This window comes from Lissotriton helveticus, chromosome 5_1 (genome assembly GCF_964261635.1).
Source record: "Lissotriton helveticus chromosome 5_1, aLisHel1.1, whole genome shotgun sequence".
Taxonomy (NCBI): domain Eukaryota; kingdom Metazoa; phylum Chordata; class Amphibia; order Caudata; family Salamandridae; genus Lissotriton; species Lissotriton helveticus.
In genome coordinates, this window is record NC_136065.1 from 2,073,939,582 (window position 1) to 2,073,966,828 (window position 27,247).

General features: G+C 44.2%; 1 protein-coding gene across 1 annotated transcript in view; it reads right to left on the minus strand.

The window, feature by feature from the left end:
• Positions 1 to 27,115, minus strand: part of LOC144752871 (uncharacterized) — a 192,652-nt gene extending 165,537 nt beyond the window's left edge. The window contains exon 1 of the mRNA XM_078640703.1: positions 26,796 to 27,115. Within this exon, the coding sequence (XP_078496829.1) occupies positions 26,796 to 27,115 (320 nt within the window). The remainder of the gene's footprint in view (positions 1 to 26,795) is intronic.
• Between the last annotated feature and the right edge of the window lie 132 nt (positions 27,116 to 27,247).

Genomic DNA, 27,247 nt, shown 5'->3' on the forward strand with positions numbered 1-27,247 from the left:
CGTTACAGGCCCCGTGTAAATTAATACTCTGACATAAGCGAGAACCGCTTAGTGTGCTTTTACAGTTTGTACTACTTAGAAACACTTCACGCTCCCCACTTCAACATCTGTGTGTAAGTTAAATCCCAGGATGTTTTGATGTATCCTTTACCCAACCTTTCATATTTGCCTGCTGGTATATGTTCTAGGCAATACTGAAATTGGAAAGTTGTAACAGGCAGAGTAATCTTGCCATGAATTTTCCACTCAGTAGCTGGTTTCTCTGCTACCGTAAATGGGAATTTTTCCATTTTTTCAATACTCAGCACTTTATACTTTGCTCCCCTTTGTGCCAGTTTGATTTGTTTATCAGTGAGATTGTATTCTGAAAACAGTGACGCGTTAAATAAACGCCAAGGCACATAGCCTGCACGCAGGTTTGTAGCGTCCAGCCTAATAGCAGAATAGAACGTAATTGAGACTGGCCGTGTTGCAACATGACCAAGTCTTGTTCCATAATGTCTACGGCAGAGGATTCAATGTTGTCCAATGAATATATCTTGGATGACAGAGTCGTTAACCCATTGCCAACTACAGCGAGAGATTTCTCTAAATTAATACGATCAATTTCTCCTATGTTTTCTGCAGATTCTGCTTAGTCAACTTTCCATATTTCATTATAAGCAGCGTAGATACCGGCATATATGAAACGTTTTTGATGGAGTTTTCTTGGACCTAGCAAGAATTCCCTAAGGTCTGCGCCTTCTTTAAGATACGTGTTGTTTCACATCCTCTAGTGTAGCTTTCTGTAGCCAATCAAGGTATAGTTTACCTACACTGTATGTTGTTACTACCCATGGATGCTGTCTTTGAACATAGCGCAGGTCGGGCCTATTGATAGTGAAACCCTGTATTTTGTTCAGGAATTGATCTTGACAGATGTTTGTGTCTGTGGGCCAGAGCAACCGTTTTTCCCATTCTGGATCCGATCTGTTGTGATGCAAAATAGTATGTACGTCGACCTCCCACTGTGTAGTGCTATTACTTGCAGGTGCAGGTATGGACGGAGTGTTCATGTCTTTGATCTTGGTTAAACCAAGGCAAGATGTTTGTTGGACAGTGTCATTCAAAACATTATTTGCTCTGGGATGATACATGCTCTAAATAAAGCTTCTATCCCCTGGACTTGCCAATCTTTTGTAACCCAGACAGATTTTGTGTCAATTGTGTCTTTCCAAAAGTTGAAACCCTATCTAGACAGTTGGGCAATAAAGGCTGCAGAGTAAGTCTGTTTTGTATTGGTTAACATATTTTTCGTTCCTGTCTTGTCAACATTTTAAAAGTAAAACGTTTCTGGATTTGACATGTTGAACCCTGAAAAATCTGGAAACTTCTTTGCAAGAGTTTTTGAGCTACCCTTTGGAGGTGTTGGACAATGTTCCCATTGGTTATACATAAATACATTTCTAGGCGATGCAGACTTATGCAAGATATGATGACCATAGTGGTTGTAACAATATAGCTGTTCATAGTCTGATGAACCCTCTAAGTATTCATGATTAGAGAATGATGCAGACATTTCTAGATAAGACATCATGTTATTAACAGTCTCGAAGTCCCAATAATCAGAAAAGAGGTAATAAAGTCACTTAATGACATTTTAAATAAGTGTGGAATCTTCAAAAGTTCAGACGGGCTGAATATATCATATTCAGTTTTGTCCCAAACTATACCATCTTGTATAGGAACGGATGTGATGTTCACTGCTGACAAGTCTCTTGCTTCACAATGGGATGATTTGTGTGGCTGCATATGTAAGTTCACTCTTTTACTTGCTGTGTCCATTTGAATATATCCTCCATTTATCAGCATACTCATAGTCATTACCAAAGCTAGCCAAAGTAGAAAGAAAAATATTCCCAAAACAATCCATAGTTCAATCCATGGTGAAACCAGATAAATCTTTTTCAGGAGATGAAAAAAGTCTGTTGCTTGTTCTTTGTGCTGGCGTCGTTTCAGGTTCGCTGGGATCCTCAGAAAACGTATCAAAGTTAATAAAATAGCCAGAGGCAGTTCTGTAAATGGTTGGAATTGCATCAGGATTCATTGAAATCACAGGAACCAGTTGATCACTTGTTACTTCGTTGTAGACAGGTGTATCAGGACGAACTGTTATTTGGGTTTCAAGAGGAGCGAGTTCCGTAGCATCATTGCTTAGTACTTCATTTATCACTGTAGAATCTTCAAAGGTTATGAGTCTCTCAGTTTGAACCTCTTGGATAGTAGCTAGAGGAGTGCGTCCGTTACTTGGTTGGAGTCCACATGGCCTACCTCTTAGTATTGGCCACATAGTGTGGTGTGATCAGGTTGATTGACACAAATCTTTTTTCCTTTTTTCCAGAAAGGGGCGGCAAAAGTACTGTTCTTGATCCGTGGATTGCTAGGACAGGAACTGGTTGTCTGTAAGAAGGCCCAAATTCCTTCTTGTCCACAATCTTTTCTCTGACTAGATCACCAAGCTTTGAGGTCCATACAGGCCTTGAAGGATGACTGTTTTTTCCCCGGTGGTGGTTGGCTTCAGGAACACGTTGCTTTGTTTTGATCTTAGTTCATTTAAGTCCTGTAAAACAGCCAAACGATCTTTGATATCAAATGGTTTATTTTCCACCACTGTGCCTTTCAAATCAAGGTCCAGTACCAACATTCTAGTCCCAAATATGACCTCATATGGAGTGACACCCCCTAGAGAACTTCTGGGCAAATTATTTAATGAGTGTTGGACCCTATAGAGATGTTTGATCCACCCGTCACCCGAGCCTAATACCCTAGCTGTTATAGTTTGCTTTATGTCACGGTTTTTTGTATCCACAACAGAATTACCTTCAGGATGGAATGGAGAAGAATACCGCAATGCAACGCCCAAACTGGCCATGGCTTCTTTGTAAGCTCGAGAGCTAAACGCAGGGCCCTGGTCAGAGTGCAGTGTGCCTATTGTGTATGTGCCGATAAAGACTCGCAAATCTTTTATAACAGTTCGAGTGTCAGCCGAGCGCTGAGGCCACATCCATAGGAATCTTGAACACGAGTCCACTGCGACCATGATATATTTATAGTTACCATCCCTTTGCAAGGGACCGCAGTGGTCCAAGTAAACACACACTAATTGTTTATCTGAAATTAACAGGGGCGTCTGCGCAGGACGTTTTACTGTAGAGACTTTTATCTTACGGCATATTGCACATTCCAAAACATAGTTTCTGGTCTGTTTCCTAATACCGGGCCACCAGTATCTCTCTTTTAATGATGATAATGATACCGTGACGGAAACACCTGCATGGGCAGAGGCTATACCTTCATGTGCTGCTAGGATTAGTCCTAATCTATGTTCCATGTTTGGAATTACCCTGTCCCCCACTCCAGGGATTCGAGCAAATGGAACGTTGTTCGCATCAATTATATATGAGTATTTGAGTGGAAACTTTTTAGGTAACGCTGCTCCGCTGCCTTTGTTTGAAGCATTGACATCCAGTAATATTTCACTGTCTATTTTTGCTTTTGAACGTGTGATTGCAACTACGGAAGCCTTTTGCACAGCCCCCTTTGCGGCTTCATCAGCTAATGAATTCCCTTCAACGTGAACGCAATCACATTGATGACTCAGCGTGTGTATCACTTGAGCGTTTTGTAGTCCGTTTCGCAACTGAACTACTTGTTCCCAAAGCGTTTTATGCTTGATTGTGCCACCTTTTGCATATTTGAAACCATTTTGAATCCAATTCTGTAAATATTCATTGTAGGATTGAACACAGTAAATAGAATCGCACACAATGAGAGTGGGGAATTCGCGATCCGTATTTTCAAGTGCCAATTTGAATGCTTGTAGTTCAGCTCGCTGAGCTGTACAATCTCCTTGAGATTGCGTTTTTGGGACCATTGGTCGGAATTTACCATCGCACATACAACCTTTAATGATAGCGCATGCTGGACTGTAAGCTTGCTTACTTACCGTTGCGGATTGTGCTGATCCATCAGTATAAATTATAAATTCGTACTGGTCAAGAGGGAGAATCTCAGAAGGCAGAGGACATTCGTGTTCGTATTGCAGGAATGCTTGTGTTTTCAAATAAGGATCAAAACCATATTCAGCATCAGTTGCAGCAAGAGAATTAACCCATTGTATCCATCTCGGATGTAAAGCGTTTGCATTCGGAATGCTTGCTTTTGTAACTGCCTCTAAGGCTGGTCACAACCATAATTTGTTTCCTTTGTGCTAGGGCTCTTTCTTTTGCTACAGCGGTTTAACTGCTGTCAGAATCTTTTCTGTTGATGTAAAGCGCATTTCCGCTTGTGTATACAAATGTGATTTGTATGCAATTGGTACTTTTTCACCTTCATTAAAAGTTAAGTAGGTGAATCCGCATTGACCCGGAATGATTCGGATCACTAAATTGCGTACGTTTACGCGTGTTTGTAAGTGATTTGTTGCTAACATGTCAGCTTGTGGTGAACACAGGATATCTGTGTGTTCCTGTGTCCAATTTGTGATTTTGAAATCAGGTTTGATTAGTTCGTAGAGAGGTTTAACCAGTTCTGCGTAATTTAGAATGTAAGTTCTTCCAAAAGTCAGGAAACCTAGAATCGACTGTAAGTTTTTCAGCGTTTTTGAAGGTTGGAGCAGCGCACACATTTGTAAAAAGTTGGCTAACAGGCTTTTGCCTTCACTTGAAAGTTCATATCCTAGGAAAAGGACATTGCGATGTCCAATTCTTGATTTTTTTTAATTGAATTTGTCGCCCTCAGAGGCGAAGCCCAGCATAATGGTATTCACCCTATCCAAGTGCCTATCCAGGTCATCGACTGTTCGATAGATATCATTGACATATGACAATGCCTCGTCATCATAAATTTGTAGTAACTCTGTTACTCTTGCTGAGAATAACCCCGGGCTGTTCTTGAACCCTTGTGGGAGTCGACAGAAGTGACGCAGGGTCCCCATTATTGAGTAAGCTGTCACATACCTACTTTCAGGTGCAATATTTTGACAAAGGAAACCATTTAAAATGTCTAATGTGGTTTTATATTTTTTACGCACAATGTTATTCATTAATGCTGTACTGTGTGCATTTTGCCCTGCAAATGTTTTAGAACAAGAGTTCAGGTGTCTGTAATCCAAAACTAGACGATAAGTATTGTCTGGTTTGGAAACAGGAAAAAAAGGATTGTCCATTGATGAAGTGTATGTTTCAATCACCCCCTGGTATTCAAGTTGATCTAAGATCTCCCTGACCTGTTTTTTAGCTTCTTGCTTAATTGGGTACTGACTTTGTGCAGTTGATTTACTTTTTAACCACATCGCTGCTTGCTAGTTTCCCCTCCTGTGCTGGACAGCAACGAAAACGGGTGTGGTCATGACGAGCTCAGCTCGTCATGAGCACCTGAGAGGTATATGCCATGACGAGCTGAGCTCGTCATGAGCATGAAAGGGGTTAACAGGATCTTATGGTGAGGTGAGTCCTCATCCCATCCTACATGATTTTTGTATAATGCTGTGGCTTGGGCACATGCCCATTTCCTGGCATAAGTATATTTGAAATGTACTGGAACATGGTTGGAGAAGGCTGGCATAATGATGTCTTCGCCATGTGGGCACTCCCTGACGAATTCTGGTGGTCAGTCCTGGTAAGCTAGAAGTATATCATAACCCCTTGAAAGTCGCTCCCAAAAGAGTGCTTTCACTTTTCTTGGTATGTCTCCCTCCATACGGAGTGTTATGTCATTTAACTTATATATCCTTGCTAGCAAATACTAAATCCAAAGTGTGCACCCACTCACGCTAAGGGGCACAGTTTGGATTTAGTATTTGCTGACAAGGAGCTGGTTGCAATTAAAGAGGTCGTGGATCAATGCTGGACTGATCACGCACTGATTCTCATGTCTATCTCTCTGCCTGGAGGTCCGTTAAATATAAATGGCCCGGGCAGGACCAAGTTTAGCAGGCAATGGTCTCGTTTAGTGAGGGAATCGAGCCTACCTACATTACTGCCTAGAGCCTTTACTGTGGAGGACAGTGTAGACAAGAGCTATGCCGCCCTCTGCCAGCAGATCTTGACATCACTAGATGAACTTGCCCCCTTACGGAGGGTGAGGGACAAACCTATGAGAGCCAATGCCTGGTTTACCAGCGACCTTAGCCAGCAGAAACTTCGCTGTAAACAGGCGGAGCGTGCCTGGAGGAGAGGATATAGGGAGTCGGATAGGGCAGCCTATAAAGAGGCCCTGCAGGAATACAAAGCCCAGCTAAGGAAGGCCAAAGCAAAGTTTCTGGAAGACACCTTGGCAAAGGCTTCCAATAAGTCGCAGACCCTTTTTAAGCTAGTTAATAATCTAGCTAACCCGGCCTGTGCAGTACCAGCTATTCCGGCCTCTCAGGAACTGTGCAATTCCCTGGCCTCTGCGTTTGAGGAGAAAATCAGGACAATTCTGAATTGGCTCTTGGCCTCTGGTCAGTCCGAGGCGACATTGCCTTGCTCCCTAGAATACCCCTATTATCTGGGTTCGGAGCAGGACGACGACAGGGAAGAGCTTCCTCAGCTGTCCTGTTTTCCTATCCCCTCCTTGGAGGAATTTTGCGTTCTGGCCAACAACGTCTCCTCAGGTTCACCACTTGATCCAATGCCACATAAGATCTAGAAGTCATTCCAAGCCGAGCTGTTTCCCCCGCTTTATACCATCTGCTGTCAGTCGTTGACTACAGCGTCAGTCCCAGACAGTTGGAAGCTGGCAATAGTAACACCTTTGCTAAAAAAGGCTTCTCTGGATCCTCTATGTCCGGCCAATTATAGGCCCATTTCGCTTTTCCCATTCCCGATAAAAATCATAGAGAAGTTGGTCACAAGAGCTTTATCCAACTTCCTTGAAACCAACTCTTGTCTGGATGTAGCCCAATTTGGCTTTAGGCCGGCCCACGGTACTGAGACCGCTTTGGTCACCGTGTTGGATGATCTACAAACGCGTGTCGACAGGGGTAAGTCAGCATTTTTAGTGCTGCTCGACATGTCGGCCGCGTTCGACACGGTGGACCATACAGTTCTACTGGGCCGCCTTCGGAGTGCGGGAGTAACTGGCCTGGCTTTAAGCTGGTTAACATCTTATCTCTGCAATAGACAGCAAGCTGTGGCGTTGCCACCGTTTCGATCAGCCACACGACAGGTGAATCAGGATGTACCCCAGGGGTCAGCGATCAGTCCGATCCAATTTAATTTATATCTACGACCCCTAGTAAGTCTGATAAAATCATTCGGCATATCAGTCATCAATTATGCCGATGACACCCAAATTATTTTTTCATTTGAGGGCAATGAGACAGTGTCGAGGGACACCTTCCACCGATGCATGTCAGCAACAGCAGAATGGCTGCGAGTTAACTCGCTTCAATTCAACAGGTCAAAAACTGAGGTTCTCCACTGCTCCCTGGATCGACTCCCCCGCCCGCTGCCAGATGACTTCTGGCCAGCATCTACTTTGGGCACGGTGACTGCCGCAGAATCGGCTCGCAATCTAGGGGTCTTGTTTGAGCCTAGCCTGCAGCTCGATGCCTCTGTTAACAGGACTGCGGTGACTTGTATGGGCTTGCTTCGAGCCCTACGAAAAATCTTGCCGTTACTTCCCTTAGGAGCCAGAGCAGAAGTGGTGCGTAGTTCCATTCTCAGTAGGTTAACTACTGTAACGCACTGCTTCTGGGAGCTCCTAAGATCCTGATTTTAAAGCTGCAGAGGATTCAAAACATGGCAGCCAAATTGGCTTTATCTCGCCCACGTTCTGCATCCTCATCTGCAGCACTATCTGATCTCCACTGGCTACCTGTCCAGCAGCGGATTGCTTTTAAGGACTTATGACTTGTTTTCAGGGCTTTGCACGGACTGGGACCAATGTTGCTCCAAAACCTCTTCTCCTGGTATCAAGCTGCCAGACCCTTGAGATCTTCCTCAGCGTTCCTGGTGATGGTTCCCAGGATCAACAGAGTGAGGATGGGCGGTTGAGCCTTCAACTTCACGGCCGCCACATTATGGAACACCCTACCTCTGGCGCTGAGGAGTAGGCAAGATCTGACCTCTTTTAAGAGGGATCTCAAGACTCACCTCTTTCCAAGAGCAATGTAGTGTATTTCATCCGATGGAATGATATGGTCTCAGCGCCAGAATACCCTTTGGGTGACAGTCGCGCTTAACAAGTACTCAAAATAAATAATAAATATAAATAACTTGTGTGGAGAACTAACCCTGGTGTTTACAATCTCAACGTGAATGATTTCATTCAAGTCCACTGTCTCCAGAAGTTCCTTCAGGTTCTGGCAAGCTATTGTTACTTCTGCTGCGCTGTCCAGCATTGTCTGAGCCCATTCTCCGTTCTTGAGTTGTGTTCTCAGAATTCTCGGCATGTCTGATCTTCAGACCTGCTACCTTCTTCTTGGTGAATTGCGGTTTTGGTTTGTTTTTCTGAACGTGTTGATCGTCCTTGGACTTCACACGTTCTTTTTGATCTGACGGTCCTCTTCTTTCAGATGTCTGTGACAATATCTAAAAGGTACGAGAGGAAAGTGTATCAGTATCTTAATACCTATCAGGTTTTCTCAAATTATTCCTATTCCTTAGGTTAGGTTATACCTCTTTTCAGAGGGCTCCTTTTGAGGAGACCTACCTCTGGAGTGAGAACGTTTCTCTTTTGAATGTTGTTTGTTATTTTCCCACTTCTTTTTAGAAGAGGTAGGATTGTGTTTAACAGAGTCCTTCGCAGGACCTTCAGACAGTTGTTGTTTAACTGTGTAATTCTATTAATTTTTGTATGTTATTTAGTAATTCTTTGTCCGACATTGCTTCAATGTCAGGATCAGGTGTGTAACCGGATAAAATCGGCAATGTTGCTCCTGGTCTACCTAGTGGACCGAGCCTGGTAATGTGACTTAAATGTTTTAGGGCACTTTTAAACCAGAGATTATGCTCTTGGTATATGAGAGGAATTTCAACAACCTCGAAAGGAATATATTCCTCAGGTGGATCATCTCCTTTTTAGAAATGAAACATTCTTGTTGCTGGATTTGATTCTGGGAATACTATCCATGAATAGAATGCCTCTTTCTGAAAAAATGCATGCGCCTCTATTACGAAAACTGCTCTACCACCTCTTGGTGTTAGGCCATGTTTTATAAGTTTTAGAGTAATGGTTTCCCTTAAATTTGGAGGGATGTTTAAAACCTTCTCATCGGTTTCATTAAAACCTGTATGATTAAAAGCTGCTGCGAACATTGTTTAATGAAAAATGCAGAGCATGTTTCAAGGAAACAAAGATAAAGTGCACAAAATTTTTGGAACACAGTATCCTTCAACGTTAAACAAACCAAACAGCTAATACATCAGATTTCCGTCCTACTCAGCTATGGCGATATTATCCCTACCCACTCCAGATGTCTTATGGAGTATTATGAGGAGGGGTCTCTGAGAAAAGCACAACTGTGTTACTTCAGTATATTGCGTTAAATGAGTGCCTTACCAAACCATTGGGCACCATGTAGTGTAGTTCCTATTTCCTTTATAGGCTCCGCGCATTGGAATAATATAAACTATAGTTGTGGCATAGGACTGAGGTCAGTATGCCACTATCAAGTACATTAAACTTAATTACTTTGTGTGCCAGCTGAGAAACATCCTTTACAACGCAACTTTTACCACGCAGTGCCTTTACGACGCAACTTTTACAACGCAAACCATTACAACGCATTGCGCTGGGGGCGCTCTAGGATAGGGAATAAGTTTAATTTACTATCCAACACCTTCCCTAGTGTCCACGGGGACTGGAGTTGGAATAGTAAATTAAACTATTCACTATCCAGCACCCCAAAGCGCTATGCGTTGTAAAGGTTTTCGTTGTAAAAACCACGTTGTAAAGGCATGAGTTGTAAAAGTATGCGTTGTAACGTCATACATCCGTGCCAGCTAACTCAGAGGTCACTAGAAACTTCTCGAATGAACAAGAAGGGATTTGTTTCTGACAACTGCATAAACATGACAACTTTGTTTCCCTTAGATTCTGAACAGTTCTCAGAATCGTGGAAGCAATAGATAACAGTTTCACTCAGTCAATCGTGCATGCTTCCCTTCTGTAGAGTTACACAGAAATAGATAGACGGGCGTTTCAATAAAAAGGCTTTATTGACAGTCTTATTTCTCGTGCACGAGATATGAACTGCTACAATCATAAGACAGAATGTGAAATAGAATACGTACAGCGTTAGCAGTAAGACAGACCCCCCAGGATATAGCGGCATAGATTGTCAAATTTAGCGGCACAAAAATGGAAATTTAGCGGCACAAAACTGGATCTTATTCGTAATCATTCCTTTTCAGCCTTAAATCAATGTAAACTGATTCAGCAGGGTATTCCACTGGGAAACTGACATGTTTAAAGTGTCTGGGACTCTACGGAAGCACAGCTTCAATCTGTACCTCTTGAGGGGGCTGTATTTCTCCCTTGGGTGTTATAGCACCCATGTAGGCACCCCTGCCAGGGCACCGCTGTCTCCTGGACCAGTCCGTTTTAAAAAACAGTAATTTCTATCACCCTTTTTAACATTGAAAATATATTGATAATACAAATATAACCCATAGAGGAAGTCCTGCGTAGCTGCTGGAGCACTAGATTTACCAGAAAGTAATGCAGCAAATTTGTGAGTGGACAAAGACAAGGATATTCATTTAAAAAACTATCCTCTTTTCTGATACCCAATGGTCTAAAAAGGGCCTTAAAACATCCAGAGCAGTTGTGAAGCGCTGCTGCAGGGTACATAGCTGCCAAGGTTTCAGATTGCTTATGTGTGACATTTTCATAAATTCACTGTACATATGAGTGACATATGAGTAAAATTCAATGACTGACAATTTCTCCTGAACAAAATCAAGCAATGAAGTCTAGGAAAACAGATAAATATCAGATATTACTTCCAATTTGAGCAAGTAGAAACTCTGAATATCTTGAAACTGCAGCAAAGAAATACACACCGGGGGCTTGCTGCTTTCCTCCTTGATGGCTTGCCTCTAGGTCCCACATATCAAGGGCATGAGTGAGTGGCATGCACACAGAGGTCCGTGAATAACAGTTAAACAGATGCTGACTCAGACACAAGCAGTGTTAAAAGCTGGTAGCTATAAGTACAAACATCCCCTGACACAATGCTGCCTATAGGTGGCTGGATTGTTAGTTTTGTATGAGCCTGTGTCACTTGAAGAAAGGTGGGTCTTGTGCACAGTAAGTCAGTGTCTTTGGGAGGACGTTTTTAAAAGATTTGTTTTGCTAGTAAAAACATTTTAAACATTTAATATTTACATAACATTACGTCAGTTGATTGAATGCCAATTTTATTAAATGGAACACGTTTTGTTACATATAAAAGCTACACTTATATGTCTAATAACGCTTCCTTCAAAAACGCATTTTGGTGACCTCCGAGCAGAAAGAGGTATATAGCTGAAGTAACAGTGGTAAAAGGCCCTGCAAAAAAGTAATCTATGGTTCTCAGACTTGCTATCTCGTGTCTCTGTGTATTTTCCAAACTCCTGCCTTTTGACTTGATATATCCATTTTGTTAATTACTGCTTGAAGAAACGATAAAGGGGGAAAGAGGGGGATCCGAAGACCTAAGGTGTGTAGCATTTTGAAATTAAAGCCTTGTCTAAAACACTAACCATACTAATTTCTTTTAGGCTACGAAGTGCATCTTACATTGTAACATTCTTCCCCAAACTTTCAGCTCCGACATATTTTTCCTGGCTCACTTTAAAATGTGTAACACTGTGGTGGGATTATCAGTGAAGAACTACGTGCACGGCACAGTCCTTTACCCACTGGAGGCGAGGGGGGAGTAGGGTGGGGGCAAACACAACAAACGCCGTCAAAATAGCCAATGTCGAATCCAACTCAGCTGCAGCTCCGGCGCTCCAATGCTGACGGCGAGGGAAAGGATTATAAACAGATTGCCTGTTCAATAAATTTTACCGACAAACGAAAATATGCTTACTTTGGCAACTTTGTTGGCACTTCTGCGCTTTTGTTGTTCTTTGGCAGATGTAATGGCAGAATAACAGACAGATCTTGGACAGGAGGAAGCAGGTATTGGACGGCGGCACGTAGTGACGTGTGCGCGCACAGCCTATTATCGGACATTGTTTGTTTTGCAGTCACTTTGGCAAATATCGCGGTGATAAATGTAAATATCGCGGCCATCGCGCTATTCAGCCAATTTCGCGATTTTTTCGTGAATCGCGAAATCGCGAATTGCTGGAGGGTCTGGTAAGATAAAATAACATTGTAATAGCATGGTTTTTAGCTATGACATATATTCATAAATACTTACATAAATAATACAGGCTAAAATATGAATACTCGTCTGGTGCTGCTAGCTAGTTCTACCCCAGTGTACCTAACCTCAGTGTAGTACGAGGTAAGAAGTAGATGCTGTTTTTCTATAGTCTAGTTTAGCTATAGTATATTATTGCCAAGAGTCCCTCTAGGTTCTAGTCTGCTCCATACCTTAGAATGAGAGAGGTTGAAATCTCTTTCCGGGTCTCAATCTCTAACACCCCGCGAAGGGAGTCAGAAACACTGGAAGCTGGATTCTCTGCGAGGAGGATGACAGCGTCGGGTCAGTAGGTCAGGTGGGGACTCAAATTCCTTCCCACATTGCCGCGGCGAGCCGTATCGAGCTGTGTAGCCGAGCCGTGCTTTGCCATGGTAAGTGCATGTATATTTATACCTTGAAGGTGTTTAGGAATGCTAGCATTGACGTAAAAGTCGGGCAGAGGAGCGTCATGAATGAACCCCTAAGGAATATTTGTTAATGCATAATAAATGAGTTCTTGGAGAAATCAATAATCCAAGCAGGGGAAGTTCTAAAGTCTGGTTTTTCCAAGAACTTGTTGTGACGTTGGATGGACGGATGTAGGTTTCCATGCCTGTATTTGGTTTGCATGGGCAATGCCTAAATAAGGACTGGAATTCCATGCCTAAATAAGGGCAATGAGAGTTGTGCCTTTATAAGGGCTTGAGTCGGGAAACCTATGTACGAGTATCTAAATCGAAACACAACACAGATTGTATTCTCCTTTCAAAAATAAAATGTTAAATGAATAGTGGACAATGGTAGACCTGTGAAGAGTGGTTTGATGCTGTCACTATAATAAATAAATATCCATAACAATGATGGTGTAGAAACTATTCAAAGCAAATGAACAGATGGCACATCTGATCCCCACAACAACCCTCCCAAAGTAAAAAAGATACATAAAATGCATTATTCTCATGGCATCAAAATATATGAACTAGGGAGTCACACAGGCATCGCTGCATGCCACACATCATAATGCCACACATCATAATATGGATGGTGGTGCCTGCTAGGCACCGCCACCATATATGTGCCCCAGCTCTGCCCGACCAGCAATCGTAACGATTGCCGACTGGCGGAAAAGCAGCAGACGGACTTTCCATCTTCCGCGTTACCCACCGCCATTGACCAACAACCCTCCACTTTCCCTACACTTGATCACCTTTTTCAAAATATTAAAATCATTTGATAATGAAAGATCAACTGTGTTGCCACAATTGAATTGAATATTCACATTTGAAATAAATTGCATTCTTTGCAAGTCTTTAAATTGGTACTGTAAATGCTGCTTTAATTTTGTTCTAAAAACATATTGTTGCTACTCTGACCTTTTCTCTATTGTACCGCAAAAAGACTGGTGGAAAGGGGTGTCCTACTGCCTACGATGGTGCCTGCAAGGCACCGCCGCATGCTGCCCTGTGTCCTGGTTCTGCAAGGCGAGCGTAAAATGCCTTGTGGAACCATGGTGGACAGAATTTCGTCCTCCGCGGACACATTGGGAATCCCAACGCCATCCTAATTTGGCGGTGGGAAATTCATGTGTGATGGCGGAAGGACCGCCACCGCCGGCCCAGCGATGGCGGTCCTTCCGCCATCATAATGAGCCCTTTAGATTGGACTAAATGCAATGACACATATTTAACATCATATAAAGGTTATCAAGTGTGGAAATGGACACTAGTTACAAATCTAAACCTTTGGGTAAAAATACTATAGCACCCTCAAAAACTCAATGTATTACGGTATTGCGGTGTATATCTTTTCTCCGCCCCACATTGTAGTTGTGGCAGTTATCATTGGGTGCTATAGTTCGTGATTTGTGCCCGCCTCATCCAGAGGCTCCTCTGGTCTAGTTAGCAGTGTCCAGAAATTATTTAAGGGTGCCCCCACCAGGTAAGGGTAAGTGAAAAAATTTGGTGAGAAAGTGGGTTAAAAAATATAGAACTCCTCCTCAAAAACTTTAATAAATGGTGTGAGTCTATAATGATAAAACATAAATGGTACTTGTGAAAGATCGAGTTACTTGATCTCTAAGTATATTGAAAGTTTTGTCGACATGTTTCAGCCCCCCTTGGCTCGAGCGAGTCTGTGGGGCTTTCGTCAGGACTTACAAACAAACAAACATTTAATGGTGTATTTTACTTACACAATTTGTGTAGTAACTTTTTTGATTGCCTTATTCTAGGCTTTCACTGACCAATCACCCTCTGTTGCGCTGTAAGTAGAGAGAAAGAGGGAAAACAATCTATACATTTTACGATGTTATTCGCTGTATTCTGTGGGGGGTGAAGAAAGATAGCTTTTGTCTCAACTTTCAGGTATCTATATTAAGATTGTATCTGACAGATGGTTGGAAGGCTTACTGGGGGCAGAGGACTGAGAGCTTAGAAAGCGGTATATACATAGGTGAACTGACATTTTATAAAAATCAAGTTTATAAAACATAGTAGTTTAATCGATCTTAACGAGTGATTAGTCATCTTTTCACTCTCAGAAGTGAAATAGTGCCTCTCTGGTCTCTTATCTGTAAATAACACCCTGAGCAAACAAGATAGGCAAACGTGTATCGCTTTTCATGCAGTGCTCAAGGATCATACTGTTTTGCCATCTTCGTACTACGCAAAACTGTGCGCATGCTGTGGTGACTACAAACAGTAATTTTCTTACCTTATGGTGATCGTATTTGTGTCTCCACAGGGGGTTCCAGCTTCCTTGAAGCTCAGAGCTGAAGGAAAGCGGAACCGTATTTATTTTGAGCCTAATGCCGTCTTACCGCATTGCCGTGAAGTAAAGTTAAGTTGACGGAGTCTGAAAGACGCCAGGACGCCCTTACCCGCATGGATCTGGATTGCGCCGCTTGTGCTGACTCTGCCCCTGGATGGGGAGGGGTGTCACTGTTCGTGTATTAAAGGGCTCGCGAATCGTTTTTTTGGACAACTTTATTGTTATGATGTTAAAGCACATTCACAATTTGCGTTGAGTGGAAGGAGTTGGAAGGAACCCAATTCTTTAAATGTTCGTGCATTTGGGCAAAGCTTAATTGTAGTTCTCAATATTGATTTTACTGACCCACTTGAATATTTATTTATATATATGAAACCTATAGTCTCTTGAATGGTTTATAGCATGTTATGACTTCTTTACTAGATGACGGGTCGTTTTTGTTCTCCTGAATTATGGCGAAAGTTTGTAGGGATATTTGCTTCATAGTTTTTTGGCCAATCACAGGACACACTCTGTTTTTTACGTATGGTTAGGTGAGGAAGATTTTAATATTCGTATCGATCATATTCAGGTTAGATCAAGTTAGACCTTGTTAATCCAAGTTAAACCCTACTTCATTATGGACTTGTTCTCTAAGAGTTAGTGATGGTGTTATTTTTGCAAAGATGTTATTTTGCAAATTGTTGCCAAGGTATGGTATCGTTGAGGCCCCAAATATGGGTTTCAAGGCGATTCACCCACCTTTGTTCCTTTTCATATAGCTTTTTTTCAGCATCTTGGGTTTTATCCTCGAGCATTTCTAGAACTGTCCAACGTAGGTCTTCGCTTGAGTGTTTTGTCTCTACGAAGTGGGCACAGAGTTTAGTCGTTGTTTTCTTGAGTCTAATATTGCTCCTGTGTTCTCCTATTCTAGTTTTGACTTTTCTACAAGTCATCCCTATATATTTCTTTTGGCAGGGACAACTTGCCATGTATATAACATGGGTAGAATTGCAGTTCGTGTGTTGTCTCTGCGTCCATAGGAGTGTGTCTGTAAGTTGTAATTGTTTAGAAGTCGTCGTGAATTTGCAGGCAATACAATTGCCAAAAGGGTGGTGACCTGTTATTGGTGTCATAGTCATGTCTCTTGTTGTTACTGTTTGTAATTTTTTCTTCCTGGGACGCGTATGGACCAGAGTGTCCCTCAAGTTCCTTGTTCTTTTATTCGCGAATCGTGGTTTAGGCCAAGAAAATTTTCCCGTGTTAAGGATGTTCCAGTTTTATTCACTAGCTTTTGTACCTCGTAGGTAGAGGGGCAAAATGTAGTTACACAGGTTGCAAGATCTTGTACTGGGTCTTTCGGGTAGATCTGTAGAAGGCAGTCTCTGGGTTGATTATTCGCACGTTTTCTACACTTATTGATGGTAGCGGTTGTGTAGTCTCTTGCTTTTAGCTTCTTGCTGAGTTCTTGTGCCTGTTTTTTATAATCAACATCTTTTGTACAGTTTCTTTTAATTCTCAAAAACTGACTGTAAGGAAGATTGTCTCTCAGAGGCTTCGGATGGTAGCTCTTATAAGAAAGGAGACTGTTTTTGGCAGTCGGTTTAGTGTATGTTTTAGTATGTAGAATGTTATGTTCAACGAAAATGGTAAGGTCCAAAAAGTCAATGGTCGAGTTATCAGCCGTGTACGTAAACTTCAGCCAAGGATCACGGACATTGAGCCAATCGATGAATAGTTTCAAGTCATGTTTTATATCCCATATGACAAGGATATCATCAATGTATCTCTTCCAGTATAAAATACTGGAAGAGTACGGATTGGATTTGTTGAGTACGTGTTGGCTCTCAAAATGGCTCACGTAGAGTCCAGCCACCGAAGGAGCAAAGGCACTCCCCATGGAGGTGACATGGCTCTGCAGATATAATTCTCCCTCATATTCAAAAAAGTTTTCTTTTAGGGCCAATTTGCAGCATTGGAGGACAAAATGCCTCGGAGTATGGTATTTCCAGTCTTCATTGTAGAGGACGTCCTCGAGCATTTGTAGGGTGTCATCTTGGGGTAAGCTCGTATATAATGACTCTACGTCCAGACCTACCAAGAGCATTGATTTTTGATCAAATGTCTTTTCAGAAATCTGTGTTAGCAAATCTCTAGTGTCTTTTAAGTAGGTGGGCGTTTTTTGGACCAAGGGTTTGAGATATTCATCTGCAAATTTTGAAAGTGGTTCCAGGATCGATCCTATGCCTGAAACTATAGGTCGTCCAGGAGGGGGAAGTTTATTTTTGTCTACAAGAAAATTGATAAAGATCCCACAGAGAGACTTGTCAATACTATCAAGATGATGATCTATGAAGCTGAAACCCATAGGTGGATATCAAACAAAGAGGCGGACTATCTTTTGGCAAAAGAACCCAAGACTCCCTATTTCTACTCACTTCCCAAAACACACAAAAATAAATTTGAATGCACTTAACAATCCATCTGGCTATTCCTGCTTTGGAAATGGGGTTGCCTTTGTGCTGTGCTGAGAAGGCAACAAAAAGTTGTTGTGTACCCTGTTGGAATGTATCTGTATGAAGGGCTCTTGGATTGTGAGCGCCTGCAGCTCACTTACACGTCTGAGCGATGTGATAGCAATGAGAAAAGCCACTTTCCATGTGAGAAACTGAATCTCGCAGGAGTGCAGTGGCTCAAAAGGTGGGCCCATCAGCCTAGTGAGGACCACATTGAGGTTCCACACTGGAGCTGGTGGTGTTCTTGGAGGAATGACTCGCTTCAGTCCCTCTAGGAAGGCTTTAATGGCAGGCACCCTGAAAACAGAGAGGTGTTGCCTATTCTGGAGATAAGCCGCTATGGCGGATAAATGTATCCGAATGGAAGCGTACGCTAGATTGCATTTGTAAAGATGTAACAAATAGCAGATGATGTTAGGAATGGATGCATCTAGCGGGTTGATATTGTTGTCTTGACAGTACATGACAAACCGCTTCCATTTAGCTGCATAGCAAGCTCGGGTAGTGGGCTTACGTGCCTCCCGGATGATGTTCATGCATTCTGGAGGCAGGTTGAGGTAGCCAAATTCTAAGACTTCAGGAGCCAGATCGCCAGATTGAGCTGTCGCGGATCTGGATGCTGAATGTCGCCATGGTTCTGCGTCAAGAGCCGGGATGTGAGATGCAGCCTTTGATGTGGTACCACGGAAAGTTCCATGGTTGGTGTGCCCATGTTGGAGCAACCAGGATGAGAGTCATTGAGTGTTGCTTTAGCTTTCTTGCCACCAGCGGAATGAGAGGCGCTGGGGGAAAAGCGTACGCAAATTTGCCTGACCAGTTCATCCATATCGCATTCCCTTGCGATTCCGGGTGAGGGAACCTGGCGGCAAAGCTTTGGCATTTTGCGTTTTCCTTTGTGGCAAACAGGTCTATCTCTGGATGACCCCACTGCTGGAAGTACGGGTGGAGTACTGATGGATGTATCTCCCACTCGTGCATTTGATGGCTGTATCTGCTTAGCAGATCCGCCATCTGATTGTCCTTGCCCGGGAGGTGTTCCGCCATGAGGAAAATGTTCCTCTGAATGGCCCACATCCACATGCTCTGAGCTAGATGAGACAGCTGTGGAGAGTGTGTGCCTCCCTGCTTTTGGATGTAGTACATGGCGGTCATGTTGTCCGTCCGGATCAACACGACTTTGTTGCACAAATGTACTTTGAAGGACTTCATCGCCATGAAGATTGCCATCAATTCCAGGTAGTTGATGTGCAACTTCTGCTGCTGGGTGGACCACAGTCCCTGCACAGTGTAGTGGAGCACATGAGCTCCCCACCCTTGGAGAGATGCGTCCGTTGTTAGGATTATCTGTGGCACTGGCTCTTGGAACGGTCGGCCCTTGCAAAGGTTGTGTGGATTCCACCAATGCAGAGAGTTGTATGCCCGACCGGTCACCAACACTAGGTCTGTTAGCTGTCCCCGAGCCTGTGTCCACTGATTTGCCAAGCATTCTTGGAGCGGGCGCATGTGCAACCTTGCGTGCGGGACTATGAAGATGCAGGAGGCCATCATGCCTATCAACTGCATGAACACTCTCGCTGGCAGGGAGTGTTGCGGTCTGAACTTTTGGCACAGCGACTGAATGCTGTTGATTCTGACTGGGTTTGGCTGAGCCATAGCAGTCAGGGTGTTTATTGTCGCGCCCAGATACTGCCGCACATGGGCTGGTTGAAGGTGCGACTTCGGGTAGTTTAGCGAGAACCCCAGGCTGTGAAGGAGTTGAATAGTGTGGGACATGTCCGTGGCGCACTGTTGTTCCGACTTTGCTTGAACAAGCCAGTCGTCTAGGTAGGGGTAGACATGTATGTTCTGTCTCCTGAGGTGCGCTGCCACTGTCGCCAGACACTTTGTAAACACTCTGGGGGCAGTAGTCACCCCGAAGGGTAGGACTTTGAACTGATAGTGCCTGTTTAGAATGGTAAACCTGAGGTATTTTCTGTGGGATGGGTGGAGTGGGATGTGGAAATAAGCATCCTTGAGGTCCAAGGTTGCTAGGAAGTCCCCTTGATTGAGCAGGGGAAGGATTTGTTGCAGTGTCAGCATGTGAAAGTGTTCTGACAGTATGTACATGTTGAGGGGGCGTAGATCCAGAATAGGTCTGAGGGATCCGTCCTTCTTTGGGATGAGGAAGTACAGGGAATAGACCCCTGTGCCTTCCTCTTCCACTGGCACAAGCTCGATTGCGCCTTTTTGCAGCATCTCCAGTACTTCCTGCTGCAATAAGTGCAAGTGCTCTGCCGACATAGGACGGTGTCTTGGGGGAATGTTGGGAGGAGTGGATGTTAACTCCAAACAGTAACCGTACTGGATAAGTTTTCTCACCCACCTGTCCGTGGTGATGGACGTCCAGACTGGCAGGAACTGCTGGAGTCTCCCCCCGACAGGTGTGGTATGGTCGGGGGGCAGAGACAGAAAGTCACTGTTTGTTGGCGGCAGAGGTACGGGAGTTGTTGTTCCCTCTGCCTCTGCCCTTGGCACTGTTACCTCTGTAACCCCCTCTACCCTGCTTGGGGTACGAGGATTGTGCACCACCCTTCGCGTAATGTGTTTGTTGACCCAATTGTCCTCTGGTAACACCACGTGCTCCTGAGCGACGAAAAGTGTTTCCCCTGAATTGTTGTGACTGAAGCGCCCCCATGGACTTAGCAGTCTCGTTGTCCTTTTTAATTTTTTCAAGGGTGGTGTCTACATCTGGACCAAACAGTGTGTCAGGATTGACGGGCTGGTTGAGGATTGTAGTTTGGATGTCAGGCTTAAATCCAGATATGCGAAGCCAAGCTTGTCGCCTTAACATGACGCTAGTGTTAATCCCCCTAGCCGCTGTATCTGCCACATCAAGTGCACACTTTATTGCAGCGTTGGAGATAAGCTTTCCCTCTTGTATGAGCATTTCGGCTGCTTCCTTAAACTCATCAGGTAGGTGTTGAAGGAGCTGTTCTAGGGTGTCGTAATGCGCCCTATCGTATCGTGCCAATAGTGCCTGTGTGTTTGCAATACGCCATACATTGGCAGCCTGCGCCGCCACCCTCTTGCCCGATGCCTCAAGCAGTTTCGACTCCTTGTCTGGGGGAGGAGCTTCACCCGTGGTTTGGGAGTTTGCCCTCTTGTGGGCATTGGCGACCACCAACGAGTCTAGAGGCAACTGTCCTCGAATATATGCAGGATCTCCAGGCGCTGGCCTGTATTTTTTCTCGATACGTGGGTTCACCACTCTCGCCCTGGTAGGTTCCTTAAAGATCTCTGGGGCATGTTTAAGGACACATTTAAGCATAGGAAGTATTTTAACTGTTCTCTCTGAGACGGAGAAAGTGTCAAATAGAAAGTCTTCCTCTACCGGGTCAGCATGCATGTCCACATTATGATTTGCTGCTGCCCGTTCGAGTAAAGCATTAAATGCAGCAGAATCCTCTGTTGGAGATGTACGTGTCCCAAAGCCTTGTGGATCTTGTACCACCTGATGTCCACTTTGGTCCCCAGGGTCGCCATATGAGTCCTGCTGAACATCAGGGTCATTGCCAACTGGGAAATTGTATTGGTCCTGTTGGTCATCATCATCTCCTCCTGATTGGTTGGGGGAAGGTGATGGACTCCTTCTTGGTGGTGGCAGAATAGGCTCAACAAGTGAAGGAATGTCCTGTGCGGGCCTCTTCTTCTTCAGTGGAATAATATAGGATTCCAGTGGTTGGGAAGTGATTTTCCTCTTATAAAGGGTCAATTTCCCTGTTTGGGCATCGATGCAATGCTCAGATTGGTCATCTGAGGCGTGATATTGATCCGAGAGGCTCTTTGGCGTCGACGGATCCGACGGTTTTGGCACCGACGTGGTTGCAAAGGCCTTTGGGGCCACCTTCGGTGGCAGAGTGTAAAGAAGCTTGCTGGAGGGCTTCAGAGGTGTGTCCACTGATTTTGGAGCCGATGGCGTGGAAGCCGTGGACGACAAAGTCTTTTCCCGAATACGTTTAAGGGAGTCGGTAACCTGCTTTGTGAAGGAGGTAGAGGGTTTTGTAACCGACGGCCGATCTTCGGTGGCGTCGGAGTTGCTTGGTGTCGACGGTATTTGCGTCGACGAATCTTCGGCTGCAATGTGTCGCGGCTCCGTTGAAGGCTTTGGCGCCGACGCCGTTGCAGCAGATCCCGCATCCTTGTGCCGATGCGTTGAGCCAGCGGCCTTTGGGTTGTGGCTTTTAGTCGACTTTGGGTCGGCCGTGCGTTTACTGGACGGCGCCGTAGCAGCGTCCGAAGGCGTCTCAAGAGGTTTAGGTGTCCGCGCCGGAGCAACCGAGGTCGACGCCTGATGGACGGCCTTCTTGGAGGAGGGTTCCTTGTGCACCTTCTGCGGCGCTGTCGACTCAACAGCCTTCTTCGACTTTTGTGGGCCGGAGGGCGACGGAGTCGATGAAGGAGCAGGCTTTGATAGTTTTTGTAGGACGTCGGCCATTTTAGGTTTTGTCGAGTCCGTAGGTTTCGGTTTCGTTTTCGACTGGACGTCGGCCATCTTGTGTGCCGTAGAATCCGAAGGTTTCGGTTTCGATACGAGCAATGGCGGCTCCGCTTGAGTGTCCGTGGCCGGGCCAGAAGGTGGGGCCGGGGATAGCGGTGCAGGGTCGTGGGTAAGGCCGAGTGGCGATCCCGTGACCTGAGCCTGAATAATGTAGACATCGGGGCATAGCTCCTCCTCTGAGCTATCTTCCACGGCCCCATAAACTTCTTCGTCGTCCCCTACCTCCTCGACGTATTCAAGGTCTTGGGCCTGTCCTTCGATGTATTCCTCTGGATCGGCCTGGACCTCCGTCGACGGTGGCGAAATCTGGAGATGATGGCTATCGCCTTCCTCCTCGGGGTCGTCGAATATGTTGTCGGGTGCCGGTGTCGCTCGCTGGGCCTCAAGGCGCACCGCGCGCCGAAGCTTGAGCGTCTTCTTGGACCTGAACTTGGAGCAGGCCATGCAGTTTTCTTCATTGTGGTCCGGCGACAGGCATTTATTACAGACCGGATGCACATCGATGTGTGGATATTTGGATCCACAGACGGGGCAGAACTTGAACGGGCTCCGCTCCATGTGAAGTTCGCCGGGTCTTGCTGCGACGAGAGGGCCTCGATGTCCGAGCAGTTATTTGACTCCGGAGATATCCGGCTCAGAGAGTCGGACGACGCGCGAGACCGTACGCAACAATACCGACACAGGTAACGAAGGCCTTTTGACCTTAAGAAGAAAGTTGAACGGTTCCGACACGGAGACGTCGAACCCACATCCGAACCCAATGGCGGAAAAAAACAATCTGGGGATGGAGTCGATGCCCATGTGCACTGTAGTCCAGGGGAGGAGCCACCTATCTGGTGATACTTCGAAGACTCTTCCAGGACAACAATGTGCAATCATCCGGACCCAACACTAGGCGGCGATCTATGCATAAGATATGAATTTAGCAGCCCACATGCCTCGAACACATAAATATTCAAGTGGGACAGTAAAATCAATATTTGAGAACTAAAATTAAGCTTTGCCCAAATGCACAAACATTTAAAGAATTGGGTTCCTTCCAACTCCTTCCACTCAACGCAAATTGTGAATGTACTTTAACATCATAACATTAAAGTTGTCCAAAAAAACGATATGCGAGCCCTTCAATACACGAACAGTGACACCCCTCCCCATCCAGGGGCAGAGTCAGCACAAGCGGCGCAATCCAGATCCATGCGGGTAATGGCGTCCTGGCGTCTTTCAGACTCCGTCAACTTAACTTTACTTCACGGCAATGCGGTAAGACGGCATTAGGCTCAAAATAAATACGGTTCCGCTTTCCTTCAGCTCTGAGCTTCAAGGAAGCTGGAACCCCCTGTGGAGACACAAATACGATCACCATAAGGTAAGAAAATTACTGTTTGTAGTCACCACAGCATGCGCACAGTTTTGCGTAGTACGAAGATGGCAAAACAGTATAATCCTTTAGCACTGCATTAAAAGCGATACACGTTTGCCTATCTTGTTTGCTCAGGGTGTTATTTACAGATAAGAGACCAAAGAGGCACTATTTCACTTCTGAGAGTGAAAAGATGACTAATCACTCGTTAAGATCGATTAAACTACCATGTTTTATAAACTTGATTTTTATAAAATGTCAGTTCACCTATGTATATACCGCTTTCTAAGCTCTCAGTCCTCTGCCCCCAGTAAGCCTTCCAACCATCTGTCAGATACAATCTTAATATAGATACCTGAAAGTTGAGACAAAAGCTATCTTTCTTCACCCCCCACAGAATACAGCGAATAACATCGTAAAATGTATAGATTGTTTTCCTTGTCTGTATTTTTTCCCTCTTTCTCTCTACTTACAGCGCCACAGAGGGTGATTGGTCAGTGAAAGCCTAGAATAAGGCAATCAAAAAAGTTACTACACAAATTGTGTAAGTAAAAGACACCATTAAATGTTTGTTTGTTTGTAAGTCCTGACGAAAGCCCCACAGACTCGCTCGAGCCAAGGGGGGCTAAAACATGTCGACAAAACTTTCAATATACTTAGAGATCAAGTAACTCGATCTTTCACAAGTACCATTTATGTTTTATCATTATAGACTCACACCATTTATTAAAGTTTTTGAGGAGGAGTTCTATATTTTAAACCCACTTTCTCACCAAATTTTTTCACTTACCCTTACCTGGTGGGGGCACCCTTAAATAATCTGTGGACACTGCAAACTAGACCAGAGGAGCCTCTGGATGAGGCGGGCACAAATCACGAACTATAGCACCCAATGATACCTGCCACAACTACAATGTGGGGCGGAGAAAAGATATACACCGCAATACCGTAATGCATTGAGTTTTTGAGGGTGCTATAGTATTTTTACCCAAAGGTTTAGATTTGTAACTAGTGTCCATTTCCACACTTGATAACCTTTGTACCTAACCTGGGGAAGCAAATGGACATGTATTCCTCCTCCCTACCTTCTTGATTACTCAACATATTTAACATCCAAACAGAGGTAGCCCAAACACTTAAAAGACTCAACTGGAAAAAAGACTCAAATGTCAATTGGAAGAGATAACAAAAGGTTCACCTCTTAGAAAGGAAAATAGGTTGTTGTTCAGCTTCCACAGGTGACAACCAACGCAGGTGCACAAAGTAGTAAAGATAATGTATTTTTGCATAGTGCTTTTTCCATTTCAAGACACATGCTTTTTGACATTTCAAACTAAGGGCTGGATTTGGAGTTTGATGGATGCAACACGTGTCAAAAAGAAGAGGCCTGTACTCTTAAGAATTTATAGATACCAATATATTGTAAGGAGGACAGACAAGATGTAAGCCACTTCTTAGCAAATGTCCAGTAGCCCACATAAACCCACCTCTAACTTTCTTACTGAGACCACCTTGATCAAAAGCTAATGACAATGTGATGTATGAGTTACTTCTAAGTTACTTTTTACAATGCATAATAAATTATGTACTGTGTAATCGGTTTTTGTATACTAAGATTTTTTCCATATGGTTCTATGAGTGAAGACAAAATGCTCCAAATGAGCCCAGTGCAGTGCACCTATTGATGACTGCATTATTGAAACCAGTCAGTGTGTTTGAGAATGGCAAAAGACGCCTTGGTAAGATTTGAATTACATAAATTATAACAATTTTATGTAAACACTAAAAAAATATTTTTGCAAAATGTACTAAAAGAAAATCTAAAAAAAGTGATAGATTAACTTGTTTTTTAAATTCTTTTAATTTGCAGGAAAGCTTGACATTTTGAAGAAAATCCAAGAAATTACCCATATGGTAGAAGTTTATTAACATAACTAGTAAAAAACTGAAAACACTCTACACTACAAGTCTTCATAATCGTACCAAACATTCTTCACGTGTGACCTGGATCTAGGTTCTTTTAAAAGGCTGCATATACCACTAACTTAAATATAGATCAAAGGTAAGGCTCAGGGGCTAGTCACTTCACATAAAGTTATACGCACACCCCAACTCAAGCACCTGTCATGCTGTGCTCAGAGCCACACAAATGACGTCACTGATGACCTCCTAATTGAATCATTAATGGCATCACCTTTCATCACCAAAAACATCCTTGAGCTGAAGCCTGATATCAAAAAAACATCTACTGCTAATGTTTTTAAAACCTTGCTTCAAGAGCTTTTAAAATATCAGCCCATCCACTGGTAATAAAGTGAACAAAATCCATTGAGGTCTCACTGTATAATTTATTGCGTTTGACAAAAACTGTTAATGATGAATCCGAAAGTGTAAACACCAAGTCAGCCTAGACTCAGTCTACAAACAGTCATCTTTCCTTCCAAGTGTCCCTTGGAATGTACCGTTTATCAGCTCATAGTGGATAGAGTAATTGACAGAACGTTTGCTAAAAGGCATTACACGCATATTATATTTAGTGTTAGACCTTGGCATGGTTTCAAGTATAGCGCCTGGGCACCTTGTGTTGTACCACAGCCTTCTTCAACAAATACATCTGACCACACTGAGTGCATCATCCTGAACCAGCTCCTTCTCAGAAATTGGTTCTGGTGACTCCTCTTCATCCTCTGTACCAAGCACCTGGTGAGGACGGGCTACGACATAGGTGAATTCGGGTAACCAGCCGACCTGAGGACCAGGCCTGCCTCATGGAGAAACGTCCAGCCCTTGGGGCCGTGAGAGTCCACCAAGGCAGCCACCTAAGGGAGATATCTTTGAACCCTCCATGTGTGGCTGGAAACATCTAGACATACCCTCACCTGGTTACCACTGTCCTTCAGAAGCACAGCAGTAGCATCACTCCAGGATCTTTGAAGGTGGTTACCCAGAGGAATGGTAAACTGTACACTGGCTGCAAACTCTCTCTGTATCCTTAACATGAAGAGGGACGACAAACTAACATTCCAGTTGCTTTTAGCAGAGTAATTTAGATTGGCAGAAACCACTTATTTAAAGTAAATCAGTAAAGCTAACAGTTGACAACAGAGTAGAAGAATCAATGGCCCTAGGCAATCCCTTGTGCCATCCAGCCTCGCTATATTAGCTTTAAAGCTGGAGATGCCAATAAACCAAGCAACTGTAGTGTACAATTGGTCCTCTCAAAAGATCGCTCATGACATGCGCCACATTACTTTCAGCCAACCCTACCTGGTGTTCAGGAGACCGCTCATCCCCAGCCAGTCCCCGATGTGGATCTCAGCACCACTGATTCTCGTTGACTCATTGCCTCCTGGGTTGGTGATGGCCACAGATGTTACAGGCAAGGTGACTTGTAGATCCACCCTCCACCAAGGACTGTAGCTGTACTCCGTGGAGCTGCAGTCACCCTGTGTGTATTCGCTCCTCAGATCCCCATCGATGGCCCGACTCGCGACAGCCTCATCGTCCAGCGTGCTGGACTGGCTGGCGACTCCCCAACGTGCGACGTCGATCTCTGTGAAGAGAAATTGTGAGTTCCAGAGATACATCCGGGCAATGAGATATGAAGTCATGAGAAAAGAAGATAGACTTGTGCGAATTCAAGTTAAAAAGACAGAAGGAGTAGACTGGCAAAGTCTCAGAAGGTCCAGTGAAATAACAAGTTGAGTGTCAGAAATATC